This window comes from Ips typographus, linkage group LG16 (assembly GCF_016097725.1).
Source record: "Ips typographus isolate SLU linkage group LG16, UJ_Ityp_2.0, whole genome shotgun sequence".
Lineage (NCBI taxonomy): Eukaryota > Metazoa > Arthropoda > Insecta > Coleoptera > Curculionidae > Ips > Ips typographus.
This window is the reverse complement of record NC_138437.1, coordinates 1187255-1203461: the sequence shown is the minus strand read 5'-3', so window position 1 is coordinate 1203461 and position 16207 is coordinate 1187255. Positions and strand designations below refer to the sequence as shown.

General features: G+C 32.7%; 1 protein-coding gene across 2 annotated transcripts in view; it reads left to right on the top strand.

The window, feature by feature from the left end:
• Positions 1-16207, top strand: part of klar (klarsicht) — a 174278-nt gene that overhangs the window by 145829 nt on the left and 12242 nt on the right. For both annotated transcript variants that reach the window (XM_081994470.1, XM_081994471.1), the window contains 5 exons: positions 45-262; positions 333-465; positions 4485-4784; positions 4840-4945; positions 12437-12624. In XM_081994470.1, the coding sequence (XP_081850596.1) occupies positions 45-262; positions 333-465; positions 4485-4784; positions 4840-4945; positions 12437-12624 (945 nt within the window). The remainder of the gene's footprint in view (positions 1-44; positions 263-332; positions 466-4484; positions 4785-4839; positions 4946-12436; positions 12625-16207) is intronic.

Sequence of the window (16207 nt, the reverse complement as noted above, 5' to 3'; positions counted from 1 at the left end):
TTAATTAAAGCAAAACCCTTAACAGTGTTTTTTTTTCAACGCAGTTTGGAAAATCGGATCCTCATTTGCTGGGCAGCCCTGGAGCCCGTTCGAATCGCAGTCTCCTTATTAAATCAGGCTCTTTCTCTGGATACAGTCTTCAGAAATCTGGACACGACAGACATTCCGCAAGCGATCCTTCTGCTGTCAATCACTGTTATCAAACTTGGTTGGAAGTTTCTACGACAAGCGGTGCTGAAAGTGATGACGATTCTAAAAAACGGTAAGATTTTCCCTTTAATAAGCCGGTGGAAGCTTGTGACTGAAATTTTAATCAGTAATTTTCTATGTAGCACACAAAACACTAAAATGGGATCAAAACAAAGATACGGGTGCAGTTCTGATTTAAGAGATGATAGTCCGGGGAAATACAGTTTCAACGCCACTGAATCTAGCTCACTTTCGGAAGCATGGGACAATTATCAGGTAAGATGTTTTTTAAAAATTCTAAATATTTAAAATGTTTCAAATTATTTGTAGTACACATGTGTCTTTTGAAAAGAGTTTAGTCAGTACTGCTCAATTGTCACTGTTTTTACAAAAAATCCACTTTACAAAAAATATCTTTTACTAAGGAAAGTTTCCCATAATATGCAAGAATACTTATGCTTATCGTATTTGTTTTCCAGGTGAACTCTGTTTTTTTAACTTCTATTCAACTGTAGGGTTGATTTAATGAATTTAATGTTGTTTTATCACTAAATATGTTTTTAATATTGGATGTAAACCGCGATTGAAATTATAAATTTGCTGACAATAAGTAACAGCAAGACTAGCCCTCTGTAAATTAGTGTGATACTAATTTGCATGTGCATGAAAATATTGACTTATTGGTTCATATGAACATATTTTCTTATTTTTTTACTGATTCACTTATTTTATTATACACTTAATCACATTTTGACATTGACATTTAGAAACAGCGATAGCAGTTAATGCCGGATATTTTATAGCGTTTTCGACTTATTGCAATGTTGCACTAGCCTGCAATAGAAAACTCTGTCGTGTTCGACTTATTAAGTGCGATAAGAATCGTGCGTTTTCTGTATGTTCGACTTAATGTTTGTACTGCATTAGGATCGTGGCCGTTCGGTGCAAGTTCTGTTATAACATTGATGGTAATTAATTATTATTTTTTAAAATAAAATATAAATTAAAATAAAAAATAATTGAAACCTTTCTAAGGAAAAGAGTAACAAGCAAACAGGAGATATTTTATTACGATAAGACGCTATAACATTCCGTTACTGTCTCAAGAAACTATATTTGATGAATTTACAGTCATTAAAAAAATTGTCTACTCACACTAGTTGAAGACCTTTATTTGGAATCTTCCTCTTTATCCGTAGGTGAATATGACGTTTTAAACTATATTTTAGGGATGTGCACGAAATATTTTTGATATGTTCGGCTAATCATGCAAAATGCATGAAGACCCATTTTCAGTGCATACGGTTTTCAGTAGATTTGCATTCGGTGCAGTCAACTTTAAGTAAGTCGAATATGGTATTAGATAACCCGTCTCAGTTAAATTGTGTTAATCTAAATATAGAGATAAGACACTTATACTCTAGCATGTGATTTATATTCTATACCTAGAGGGTAAAAGAAAAATAAAGAATCTGCTATATGAATGTAGTTTTGTAATAACTTTAAGTGTATATCTTTTTGACTGTTACTTCCATGTTCTTTGTTTATGAGCTAGCATATATTAAATATACAAATCCGATGTTGCACATACATTCACATTAATCAATGGATGTCGTTTATTATATATCAGAAATACGTACTATGCAGTGTTTAAAAATGCAAATTGATAGATATTATGATATTTGGCATATGGTTTTCAGTAAACTTTATTGTATTTATTTTTGCAAAATTATAAAAGTGAAACCTCAGTAGCTTTCTTTTGCTTTGCGACATCCAATTCCATTGCATTATGATTTAAGAATTGCATTCTTTAGTTTTTTGCAAGTTTAAATTACGACTATTGTCCGTCAGAAGTAAAATCCGTAATCCTCTTGACTCTGTAGATCGTATGTTATTTATGATCCAAGAAGGTCAGAAGTAATAATTTCAAAATCCGGCGAACATAAACTTAATCGGCTTTTGAAAGTCTATTTTTTAAGGTATTTATATTTAAAGAAATGTAATGTTTTTTCTTTTAACTTCTTACTGAATTTTTGTGATGTGTCCGTTTTTATTTCAAATAATTATGATCAATAATTGTCGTCGAGTATTGCGTTGGAAGAAAGCATCTCTTGCCAAGTTAAAATGTTTCTATTTATCATCAGGCATCAGTGAAGAAAATGGTAATTACTTATGATAAGATCAGCTTGAAATGCTGTATAAGAATTTTACAGAGGGTTACAAAGAATGTCTAATACTTAAACAAATCTAAGCCTACGCCAACAAATTTGGTTTTTTAAACATTCTAATAAAACACCTCACTATAAACGCAAACAGGAATATAAACCTTCTGCAAATTAGAGTTTTAGCCAGCAATTGATGATACAAAATCAAACAAACACGACATAAAGGTCTACTGAAATAAGTATTTAAGTGTCTCTCAATTTAACTGAATTAAATGTGTTTTGAGTCAATTAAGTCAATAAATTTTGTTAACACTGGACGGATTTAATATTTACAAATTGTGCATGGTATAACAGCCATTCCGCAATTGAAATAACGTTATCACAACAGAAATGCTCACATATAAAGACAATTTATGTTGAGTGCTCAAAAACCTGTCTGGATTTTTAAATTTGGGGTTGTAGCACTTATTAAAAGAGCAAACTGTCTATTTAATTTACATAGGGTTTTACAATTTTATTGACCTTTGGGAAAGACGTCATTTTACTAAATTTAGTTAATATATTTTAATACCAAAGGTAACAGTTTCCAAAGTTAAAACCTGAAGATTGATTTGAGTTAAGACAGCTGAAATACCGAGAGAAACACTTGGTTCAACTTATACCATGATAAAGCGAGTAACTAGGGTACGCTAGCACTAGGGTATTCAAATAAAATTTCGAAAGTTTTGTTTCAACGATTTAATATTTTTAATGTTCCGTAAATAGAAATTTAATCTATTCAGTACAATAAAGTTAATGAACTAACAATAAAACTAGCCAGGAATGGGAAATGTCAGAATTAGTCCACGCTTAACTATAAATGTCAATTACGGCAGATCCTTAAGTTTGAATATGACTGGAAACAAGATCTGACGTAAACACAGAAAGTAAAAAATTCTAAAATAAAGCTAAACATGATTCAGTGTGAGAATCAAGACGCCTATTTTCATTGGCATAGGTGAGTGAGCTCCCGGGGAGATTGTAGCATGGCGGGTTGCCTAAATAGGTGAATTTTCAATTTCTCCTACTATAAACCAGTAGAGAGTTTTCTCACATATAATTTCAACAGATTGACAAAAATGGCGGTTTTGAGTGATTTAATATAATAATAAATTGATTAAAGTTTTGCTGTTTGTTTATTTATGTGATTGATTCTGTGTGTTCAGTAGTTTATTATTGTCAGGACCTAATATTGTTATTGTGGACTGGAAATCTGAATAGATATTATTACTTTAATAGAATTTGTATAAACATTTGCAGGAGCCTGCATATGATGCTTCAGCATATCTCAGTTGTAAGCATTTTTTTCAGTGGTTTGTTTGTCTTGTAGTTTCACTCCTGACTTAAACGAAAATTAATTCAAGTTACCTTCTCTTATATTTTGGTTTTTAAATGGATTAATGCACATCCTTTTCAGCATCTTTCAAGTCCACAATAACTCGATTTAACAAATTGACGTTAAGTAAGAGGTTTAAGTACTATACGGCTGTACAAAAGCTACATTTTCACATCAACAGACATATCCTAAACCCCACAGGAGTTGTTAGTAGCGTATTAGTTACCTAAATTTGGCCGTTTAACGTGCTTAGGACATTTCCAATGATTGCATTTACTAGTTTTTTTCTCAAATGTGTCAAAAAAAACCGTAACTATATCTAACCGATTCAACAAAATATAGTACAATAAATCGACATTACTAAACAGAAAGCTGTAAGGTTTTTGAAAAGAAAAAACTAAAAGCATCCCAATTTAAGGCCTCTGTAGGTCTGCAAATTTTCAAACGACTACGTTTACATAAGCATTTAATAGAAATTAATCTAAGCATCTTAATTACAAAGTTCATTAGCAATAAAGCAATAATTGAACTGAACTACAGAGACATAACAAACGTATCCCCTTATATGTACATTAAAAAAATTACATATGCTGCTTATCAGTTTTAGATAGAGAAGTTGAAATGAGTAGTGTAATTATTTTAGTAAGTCATGGTAGTAGCGTGAAAGTATTAAGTAAAACCTAGTATTACCTTGAAACAAGTATTCACTTGTAAATTACCTTCTTATAAAGTATTAAACCGAAATTCTTTTGCAGGAAAACTATCTATCAGAACCTTACAGTGAATCACACGACTCAGATGCGGCAAGAAGGCTACTCAATTTCGGGGAAGATTATCGCAATTTCATCGACAGTCAATCGGATTGGTCTGCTCTTTCCGACATGTCACCGAAATTTAAACGAAAGTTCATGACGCAAGAACAGGCACCTGATGACTCTAACAGTGACGAAGAAAGTTTGAAACAACTGATCAACGACTCTAGGGACAAATTAAAATACGCCCAAGATGTGTTTGATCATGTTAAGGAAGGAATTAGTAACGTTACTAATGAAATTGTAAGTTCGTTATTGTAGTTGATTGGTGAGTGAGTAAAGTTTGTTTGTTTTGTAGGATGAGTTAATGTCGAATTGTGACAGCCATATTGCCCTGCTGGGACACATCACAGAATCTTCTGAAGAATACAAAATGTCGGCCGGTGATAAGGCAGTTACGACAGGTAGGAGCTGGTTTCCTATTTTATACTCCTGTACATGGACATCTTTGCTTTCTTTTTTGTTAAAGAAAGCTATAGAACTCGTTGTGTATTTAACGCGAAAATTCCGTCGGCTTCGTAGGCTAAAGATTTCTTAGCAAGTTTGTCACTGTGATATAACCCCTTTTTAAGTAAACATTAATTTTATTTGTATGTTACGGGCATGTATTTATTATTTTCACTTTTTTTTGTATGGCTAATTTTCGCTTATAACAGCATGATGTGCATTAAATGTTTCCGCTTATTTTTTTTTTGCTTTTATATGACGTCTCTCAGGGAGAGATGGAGCTTGTACGGCAGCTTACAAAAGCAAAGTGGATTTGCTTCATCCGCTCTGTGAGAGGTGTTTATAGTTTTTCCTTTCCCCTATTTTCTGTACATAGGATGATTCACTGGAAACAAGTTGGATCAATTATGTAAAATATGCAAATGGAAAAAGTTTCAAGAATTTGGTGATACATACATACTACCGTTCTTAGATAATGCAGGTAAAGCATTTTACAGTTATATAATTAGTCATTAAAGAAAACAATTCACTGGGTGTGTTTTGTAAGCAAAATGATGTAGTAAGTTTATATGTCTTCTTATTTCTTCCTTAAGGAGAAATAATTAAAACAAATTTATATTGATATTATAACTAACTTTTAATCAACCTATCGTATATTGGTTTTGTATGATGTTGCAATGTCATGATAAATGGCATTTATCACACATTGAATACAAGTCACATAATTAACACTCACAAACTATGACTTATTACATGTGTACGCTAAAACGTGCATAATAAAAACGCTCGTGTGTTCTTAGTTTAAATTACAATACTGCAGACATTTCATTCCTGTTGACAGTTATTGGAGAAATTTATTTGCAGGTCCTTGTTGATGCCAAATTTTGAAAAGTTTTCTAATTGTGATTTTGCCATTATGATTTACTTTCTTGTGAACATCTTTTTGTATGTAAGTAGTGCTTTTTGCTATATGTATTTTATTTATCACATGAAATCGAATTTAAAGCTATAAAAATAGAATAAAAGCACTACTTAATTTCTTTTCTAGTAGACTCTGGTTGATTTGATGGTCTTATTTGATTTGAAGCTGAGTGTGATGTGAACATGTTTATGGTTTTGATCGTTTAATTTTAGTCGCATACTATAGGTGGTCAAATGAAAACTTGATTTCTTCCCTGTTCTCCAATAGTAAATAGTGTTGAAACTTTTGAACCCTAAAGCAGATAAACGAAGGAAATGCAGGTTAAATGATAAAATAATAATAGTTATACTGGTAAACAACTTGATACCATTAAATCTTAGCAGGTTGTTCTTGGGAAGATACTTAAAAATTGTCTTAAAACTGTGTACTCTCGCCAAGAGAGCTAGCATGTTAATATTTTTTGAATAATTTTTCTTGTGAAGGGAGGCAAGTTTTTGTTGGATGACTTCGCATTGAAGAGAAAGAGAGAGAGTCTGAGTTCGCAGGGTCTGTACATACTTATTGCAACTACCAACATTATATATATTTACAAGCAAATTCAAATTCCACATAATATTGTTCAACATTGTTCTTATGATATTACTTTCTGAAATGAGTATGTTCTGCGAAATTGTACGTTATTTTCATCGGGCATTAAAACTAAACATTATGGGAATATATGTGTATTGGTTCCAAAATGTAGGTACTTCTTGTATTGAGAGTATTTTGTTGATTGGCTAAATCGGTTTGCTTTTACAACACAAAGTAACCATTCTTCGAAGCACTGTGGAGAAATTCGAAAAGGGCGAATTCTATTTGGTGGAACGATCTGTGATTCTCTTATACGACACATAAGAACCACTACCATATTGTTCTGTATTCTTTCAGCGATTTCAGGATGAGATTAAAATAGTTTGTGTTAACTTCCTACTAAGTTTTCAAGTTAGTCTTTGATATGTACACATATCATATTGGTTATCCATCAAAGATGGGAATAAAAGTGATAATGGTGGGTATCAGAGAACATAGTGTATATACGTCAAAAATTGTAAATTTTGTCAGGTAAGAAACGATCTTACTCCAGAAAATCATTCATTATAAATTGCTCGGGCGGTAAGCATTGTAATTAACTCGTCGTGAATAGCTTTCATTAAAAACCGTACAAATAAAGCAATTTCAACTTTCAATATTTAAAAAAATCAAGGTTTGCGACATGCGATATAAATGGACCAGCGTCTCCACTTATATAGTTTCAAATAGCCATGACTTGTTGAAACGCTCGACTGACAAAGAAACCCATCAACTGTTCGACAAGTTTGCATTAGCTTTGAAATTCATTTAGTTAGGATTCAACCAGTTAAGAGAGTATTTCGCCAATAACTTGGTTTAGTTTTGATACAATAACATTATTAGAGTCATCACTCATCAGTATAATAGTTAAAAAGAACAAACAGTTTTCCCAAAAAAGTGTTCTGTGGTCGGTGTCTTGAATTGAGAAAAACAACTTTTTCACAAAGGTACTATCTATTAATTACATTAAGTTGAAATACTTAATTGGCATTTCTAGTATAAACGAACATAGCACTAGAAAGAAGCCATAACAGCAAATGAAAAACAAAACACTTTGAACGTTAATCCTATCCAGCTGTTTTTGTTTTTAGTTCTAAACTATTGTTTTTGTAAAAACACTTAGCATAGCTCTAACATAGGTACTACTTAAATTTATTGCCTGTTAGATTACCTAAAGATGTTCGCGCACGTTTGTATATCCGAGTACTGTTTTTGCTGAATGTTATTGCTTTTGAAGAGTCCAGTTTCTTTAAGTGTTGGTCTACACTACCCGTTTTACCTGATAAGATTTAGCCGGAAATTTTTTGTAATTTTTATCTTCTTCATGTACCATCTCCATGTCGGAAGTTGGCTATCAGTGGAAACTGCGGCTTTGAATAGGTTGGAGAACGTGACGCCGAACCATTCTCGTAAGTTCCTAAGTCAGGATGTTCTTCTCCTTCCAAAAGACCTCTTTCCCTGGATTATGAGTTACGTAGTCTTATACCTTTGACCTTTCACAACGTGTCCGAGATATTGAAATTTTCTCTTTTTAACTTCACGTTGGATCTCCACACCCTTCTCCGTTCTTCTTAAAATCTCTCTACGTTTTTAACATGTTCTGTCCATGGTATTCTTAACATCCTACGGTATGTCCATATCTCGAAGGCTTCCAATTTTCGCTCGCAATATACGTGCAGGGTCTAAGCCCCCACACTATACAGAAGGACCAAGAATACATAGCATTTGAGCATTCTAGTTCTTAGGTCCAGGCTCAGATCGCGACTACAGAGCAGCTTCTTGATCATCATGAAGAATAAACGGGTCTTCTCAATGCAGTCTTTATTTCTGAACAATAGTCCACAAAAGGGTTGACACTTGTCCCCAAGTAGTGCATAGCTCTCGACTCTTTCCAGCTTTTCGCACTTCAGTTTTGGTAACAACCATGTATGTATTTAGTCTTCTTAACGTTGGGTGAGATCATATTTTCCACTAGATGTGATTCCGTTATTCAACATATTTTGAAGGTCAGACATGTTTTCGGCGAGAAGTACTATATCGTCCGCATAGCGCAAATTGTTTCACCATCTTCATGCATTGTATTCCACCATCTTCATTTTCAAGGGTTTTGAAGAAAACTTCCTCTGAATGTAGGTTGAAGAGTAGTGGCGAAAGATGCCGGCGATTGTCTGACTCCTGTAATTTTGCCATCACAAGGTTTTAAATGAAGACGTCTACATTGATAAGGTTACCATGTACCTTTAAAACCGCGAAATAAGATTACCGGCAAAAACGTCCGATTAAAACGCATAGTATGGACCGGTACTAAAAGTTGGAGTGAGGTCCAGAGTCCATTCCTAAGTATAAAGCAGATGGGTCAGTTTTAAAGAAGGTCTCTTCCACTCAATGATATTGCAGAAATCGAAATTTTGTTCCTTTGGTTGAACCTGAAGATTTAACCATTATTTTCCTGTTTATCCTCATAAAATTCTTTAGATCTATATCCACTTAGGTAGTTCATAAAACACATTTACAGACAAGTTAGTAACCGATTCATAATTCTGGAAGGGAAATTTCAAAGAACATGAACAAAGAACTGTACACTTTCAGCATTTGGAACGGATTTTTTGCTTCGTCAATTCTTTCAACTAGTAGTAAGTATTTATTTAGCATTAATGCTACAAAAGATACATGTCATAAAAGGTCACTTAACTATAAGGATAAACTAAAAGTGAACTAAATGAGAACACTAATGTCTAAAACTAAACAAGCTATGTAAAAATAAAATAAAACACACAATCACACCTTAACTAGATAAAATGAACAAATCCTACAACATATCTAAAATAATTTTTTTTAAAAGCCTCCTGAACTGTGTCAAATTATCACAGGTTTTAATAATCACAGGTAGTTTATTAAATTCTATTAAGCCCTTATACAGCACAGAGTTGAGCAACTGATTCGTGTTACATCTGTTTGTCAGTATAAAATCTGTACGATTTCTTATACCATAATTGTGTACATCTTCAAAAACTGTTAACTTATCGCAGATATAGTCAGGTAAAAAAACGTTTTTTTAATTTAAAAATAAAAAAATAAACACTAAACATAATTCTTTGGTTGACAGACAGCATATTTAGGACACTCAACATAGACTTCACAGGAGTATAATGATTACATTTTAAAATCAGTCTCATTGCTCTATTTTGGATTATTTCCAATTGATTTATCTTGTATTGGGGTAAATTGAACAGTTGTTGTTGATGTTGAGCAGAATTGCAAATGTGGAACCGCAATGGCATTATACAACATTAATTTTGTACTCATTGACACATTTTTTCCAATTCTTGTTACGAATCCAACTTTTTTTGAGAATTTTCTCATTATTAAATCGACATGAGAATGGAAATTTAAGTTGGCATCCAAAATTACACCCAGATATTTAATATCTTTTTCATAAAGAATATTTTCGTTTACAGTTATTTTTATATTGTGAATGTCTTCCTGGTTTATTTTCGATTTTTTGCTAAATACACAGAATTTTTACTTATTTGTATTTAAGCTTAGTTTATTATTACAGAGCCAGTTAAATAGTTCATTAAGTTCATTGTTTATAATAATTGACATTTCGCGGAGATTTTTTCCTATTATATAAATCATGGTGTCACCATTTTATCAGTCAAATAAATGGTAAACAACTATTTAAGAAATTAACGCACAGCCTAAAGGTTTGCTGAGCTTTGAAATTAATTTGCTCTAACTACTTTAACTGCTAAATTTTATAATTTTTTTATCCTGAAATTTCAAATTCTATTAAAATGGAAGTACACATATACGGTATGCGAGTAATCATGAAATTGATTGTAATTTTAAAATAAGTTATAGAGAAATCATGTGTGTCACTTAATAATAATTTCAAGCATCTTGTAGAGTGGATGTTTTGCAGTATTAGGTTTCCTATGAGAAAAACACGATGGATTTGTTATTTTATTAGAAGCGAACTGGTTTTTTGGCATTGTGACAACATTCGAACTAGAGGTGGGGGCAATTCGACTCCGCAAAAATAGTTCCAGTTTTTATAACTTAGTTGAATCAGAACCTCTGATTTCCAATCCATCAACTATTTGGAAAAAATGGATCTAATTTCAGTATAGAAGTAGCAGGAGGTAAATTTTGTTTTCTTGACCTCTGCCAAGTATCAGGAGCAATTAAAACGTGCCTCCTCGCGTTTCTGGTCTCCTGATAATGTTTTCGATTTTCTGTAAACATTAGGTTTTTCTATCAGAGGCACAAAAGTAGGAGGAGGTGATTTTAGTTTTCTTGACAATTGGCGAATCTGCCAAGTATTAGGAGCAACTAAAACATATTTCCTTGCGTTTCTGCTCTCCTGATAATATACTCTGTTTTCTGTAAGCACAAAATTAGGAGCAGATGAAGTTAGTCTTCTTGATAATTTGGCGAATGAAGCCAGTAACTGAAATTTACATCAGGAGTAACTGAAATTTACCTTTTTGTCTTTATGCGCTCTTGATAATATGCCTGGTTTTCTGTAAAAATTGGATTTTTGTTCAGGGGCACAGAATTAACGTACGTTATTTTCTTTTCTTGACAATTGGCGAAGTCGCCAATTGTATTAGGAGCAATTAAAATTTACCTTTTTGTGTTTCTGCTTTATCACATGCTCGATTTGCTGAGAAAATAGTTCTTTTTCTGGAAAAATTGAATGTTCTATCTGGAGCACAGAAGTAGCAGAAAGTAATTTTTTTTGACAAACATGAAAACAGGAATAAGTGTTCATAGTTTCTTTGTCAAAGAAAAGTTCAACGGCGTTAGATCCGAATTTCTCTATGGACCACTTTGAAGTTTGAGAGGTCTAGCAATTTAATCTGCAGTAGCACCGGTTATTTTTGTTTCGTGGGCTGTATGACAAGTCGTACCTGGAAAAACTTTCCATTGTTCTATATTTTTGCCTCAATCTAAAAAATTAAATATTTAACGATTATGACAAATTTGAACTGTTTCCTGTTTCTCTCAAAGTCTTTCAAATTGAAGATTTAAACCCTGCAGTTGTGAAAACTGTGTTGAAAAAGTTTCAACTATTTTAAGTCATGAAAGCATGGTTGGAGGGTTTCTTCTTTTTGAAACTGTGACACTCTTTACCTCCCAAATAAGGGGCATTTTAGCACCATACTTTATAAACACCCTGTATATTGCTATCTTATCTCGTAGATTTTGTATGCTTTATTTAACATAACATCCACTTTCACGATGTTTCAGCAAAAACAAACCTGAATGTACATTTTTACAGTTGGAAACTAGAATATAAAATCATAATAACCAGCTGTCGCAGGCCTAATCGATGTTAGAGCTTGACTGGTTATATAATTAATAGACTTAAAAGCGTATTAAGGCTGAGTCTATTTTAGTCTAAACGTTGCTTTGCCAATACACGGACGCCAGTTCAAATAGTTGTTGTTTCACTGCAAGCAATTTTAAACAGCAATAACAAAAACAACATGTAATTAAAATGGTAAGTGCCATAACACGAACAACTGACGGGTTGTCAATTAATATGTTTTTAATGCTCTGATAGGGTATAATAAAACGTTTGGTACAATATCATTAACAAGTTGCATCTAATAAAAGGCTCGATGTGTTCTGGTTAATAAAGTTACCGACCGTAGCCTTCGCATCGCCATTAAATTTACCTTGCTCCATCCTACATTACCATATAAGCACGGGTTATAAGAATTTTTACATACAAAATGATCTTAACGCGGCTATTTTCACTTTCCTTGCAACCTCTTCACATGCTGCTTCAACGTTCTGCTGATGACCATATAATTTTTTATAGTGATGAAATCACTGTGAAATAAATTTCTAGTGAGTAGGATGATTATTTAATTGAAGTATTTTAGGTTATTCCTGTTGGTTTCAGGTCTCTTAAGCCAGTGGAAGACTTTGCGAATCCGCAGCGTAAAAATGCAGGAACATCGGAGACTGCAGAAAGAAATTAGGGACTTGAAACAGTTCGTTACTAACTTGGAAGTACCTAATGTTAACACCCACTTCCAGTTAGGGGATAACCCTTCAGAGGATATTAACAACGAAATTGAAGCTTGCAATGTAAGTAATTAGTGTAATATATATGGTGAAGGTAGATGTGAAGGAAACTGTATACATGTTGCCGTGGTAAAAGCTCAAGAATTAATCAATTGTCCTGTTCACTGTTGTTACATACTATTTATGCCATACATTTTTGTGTGTGCCTGTTAATCAAGTTTTGGACATCAATTAGCATGTTGTTGTGGACAACATGTTATTTATTAATAAGATTTATTTTCCAACTAATTCAATTAATACGATCATCGACATAAATTGAGCTCTATAAGGTCTTCTGCGTAAATGACGAAACATTGCCCTGGTGTTTAGTATTTGTAAAAGCATACTGGGGTGTTTTCTTTTAAACTCTGTTAAATCATAAATTTCTTCATCTCTCTCTCAAAGTTGGAGGTTTATATTTGGAATTTATTTTGCTTTTTTTTATAAACTACCCTGTTAAATGCCTGATAGCCTAACATAAGAAATTGCGAGTTTTATGATGTTTTAAAAGCAGAAGTGTTTTGATTTTTACTGGCCATTTGTTCTGCATTTTCTCCAAATTTAGTACACCATATCTGTGACATCCTGTATAGGCCTATTTAATTTTAAAATGGTCGTTTATTGGTCTCAGTCTTAGAATCTGGTAAACTATACTTATAGATGAATTTTGGGCATTTTTTAAAAGGTAGTTTCCGGTTTATACAGTTTTAAATTCGTTTGATTTAACAATAATCGAACATTCTTTAAAAAAAAATTTAGAGCCCTCTTTAACCTGGTTGTCGAGTTAGTATGAGCCTCTGTGCTTGTTTTTTTAAATATATTGGTAGTTTAACCGTTTTTAAACTGATTATCTCAAGAAAATAGCAAATTTTCTTTTCTTTCTGATATAAGATGTCATCTAAGTGAAAAAATAATTGAACCTAAAATTCGTAGAGACCTATAATGTCTACCAGATCCATAAAAAAACAATTTTGTAAGTTGAAGAAAGACTGAATTTGGTTTAGAATTTGCAAAAATGTAAACAACCGTATTATTTAAAATCAAAACAATAATCAAAACTTATTTTTTTAGCCTGTTAGCAATGTTATATACATATACAGAGATGATTTTTGTAACAAATATTTTAATAAAAGATAATAAACATAATATTTTTTTCAGAAAATAAATCAAAATTATATTCTTACGGGTACAACTAAGATAAAAATGTAAATGTCAGGAAAAGCTTTCGAACTGTCAATCGGAGTCTGACACTATCAAAACAGTCAAAACTTGGAATCCATTAAAGATAACTTACGGAAAAAATTTAATAGATTATCGCAAAACTGTAGGAGCTATGTTGATAATACGAAAAAAATCAAAATGCTGATAATCTGTACCTCAAAAAGAAAGCGTTTACTGATGACATCATATACAACTAACAAATAGACCAATGCTCTTGACAAAACTATTTAATGGCAAATTTGAAAAGTGACATGTGTGTTTTTAACTGCCAGATTATAATTTTAAAATTACCAAACATCATATCAATAGTTCACAATTCAATCACATACATATCAATAGTGTCAGTACAATCTCCTGGCAAAGCAATTTAACAAAATTAAAAAATTATGTTCCATAAAGTATTTGTTCATTATATACTAGAAGCATTCATTTTCTCCTCCAACAGAGCGTTTTTGACGTCACGATGACGTAATTTGACAAAACCATAATTTGACCAACTGTCAAAAAAGCTCTGCTCGCTCCATGGAGCGTGAAAACTAATGCGGCCACTGTTACTATAATAGACAAAGTTTCGAGTTGGCGATTTATGATAACAGGGGTGTACATTTTATATAGTCCAGTCTATTTTTGCCTAAATGTTAATATTTACCTAAATTAATTATGATTCTATAGGAAAATTAGTTGTAATTTTTTAAGATTCATCACAATTTTTCAAAGTTTACACCAATGATTCTTCCCACTTAATGTTAAATAAAAATCACTTGCTTAAGACAATCAAATAATGCAATCTATCAACAAATGGTGAAAATGTAAAAATCGACCAGTCTCCGATCATTTCACCGATGGCATACTAGCGTCATCTACAAAACAGCTTTGCAAATGCTTGATTTCGAATTGCTTTTCGTAATACTGCCAGTAGATGGCGACCATATGCACTCCCTGACTATTATTGCGTTCTTTATGGAGTACAACAAACGTGATTGGATTAACATTAATATTATTGCATTGTAAAATATGTTTAAAACGTTCGTGAAAGGAGAAATGCAATTTACTACCATACAACATACATAATAATAGTAAAAAATAAGTGAAATTATTTGGCTGAGTGCTTGTAGTATGCAATATTTAAGTATTTTTCTTAATGAGGGTGAAATGATCAACTCTAGTCACTAAGATATTTATGATACATACTTGAGGGTTGTCCTTGAACGATTGATTTTTCTGTTGGCGAAAAAAGGGTGTAGGAAATACGGACCTGAAAATAGGAGGCCGGCATTTGTAGATCGGCAGTGGCGTGGTGCAAGATTAGGATTCGGACGTGTCCGCAATTTGGAGTCGCGTCACGTGCCAGCGTGCGATGCCAGCGCTCGACACAACTCTGCTTTTACCCCCGCGCCCTTTTCCTTCGCCCCCGGATCTACTTTGCTGCTACGAATGAACGCGAATATACCCCCTTGCCATACGTCCCACCCGTATATTTTTTACTGTACTCATTTATTAAATGTCGTAATTTTGAAGTTCCTACTTGTCAAGTGTCAAAATCTACTCCAGAAGTATGATCACTGAGAAAAACATACTACTGAAGCTGCAATCTCAAAACAATATGACCAGGAGTAGACAAACAATATTCCAATATCAAGATGCAAATATTGATTATTGATATCCCTTTGTCGTCATTTTGGGTTTCTCATCTTAAAAATTGTTTTAGTACCCCAATAGTTGCCTATAGAGAGCTTTGCCAGCACTAGGCTGAAATCTTATTAACTTCTTTAAAATGAGATGCGGGATGAAGAAAATTTACGATGGTAATATTTTATAACCCCTGAAAACTCCATCAAAACTTTTATAAACATTAGTTGAAAGTTTAAAAAAAATATTTAGGCGACATACGTAGCTAAATATATTGACTATCCAGATTTTAGAGCAGTAGCAGGCGACAAGTTAAAAACTATAATTCCTCTGTCAAAATCAATACATTATCCAAATACCATCGGTAATTAAAACCAAGAAAAAGATTAACATTATATTGCTTTTATTACCTGCAGAGCCATAGAGCTATACTATTATATTTTAGTAGAAATCGATTTATTTCAGATTATCGACCGAATATATAACGTAATTTTAAGTACATGACAGTACTAGTTCTAGTAACTGTTTATACAGCGTCTTTCCTAAATATGGTACGAAACTTCAGCTATTAAATAACAAGACAACTAAGAGCTATTCAGGTATGGAAGTTTCCAATGATCCCTAGGAAATCAACGGTAATAAGAGAAGAACTTTTGCAAATCAATCCCCTTGATAAAGATGGAAAAAACTGATATGTGTCTGCTGCTACATGTCACTTTTTTGATTAATTATTAATTCATAGAAGGGATATGGTTCT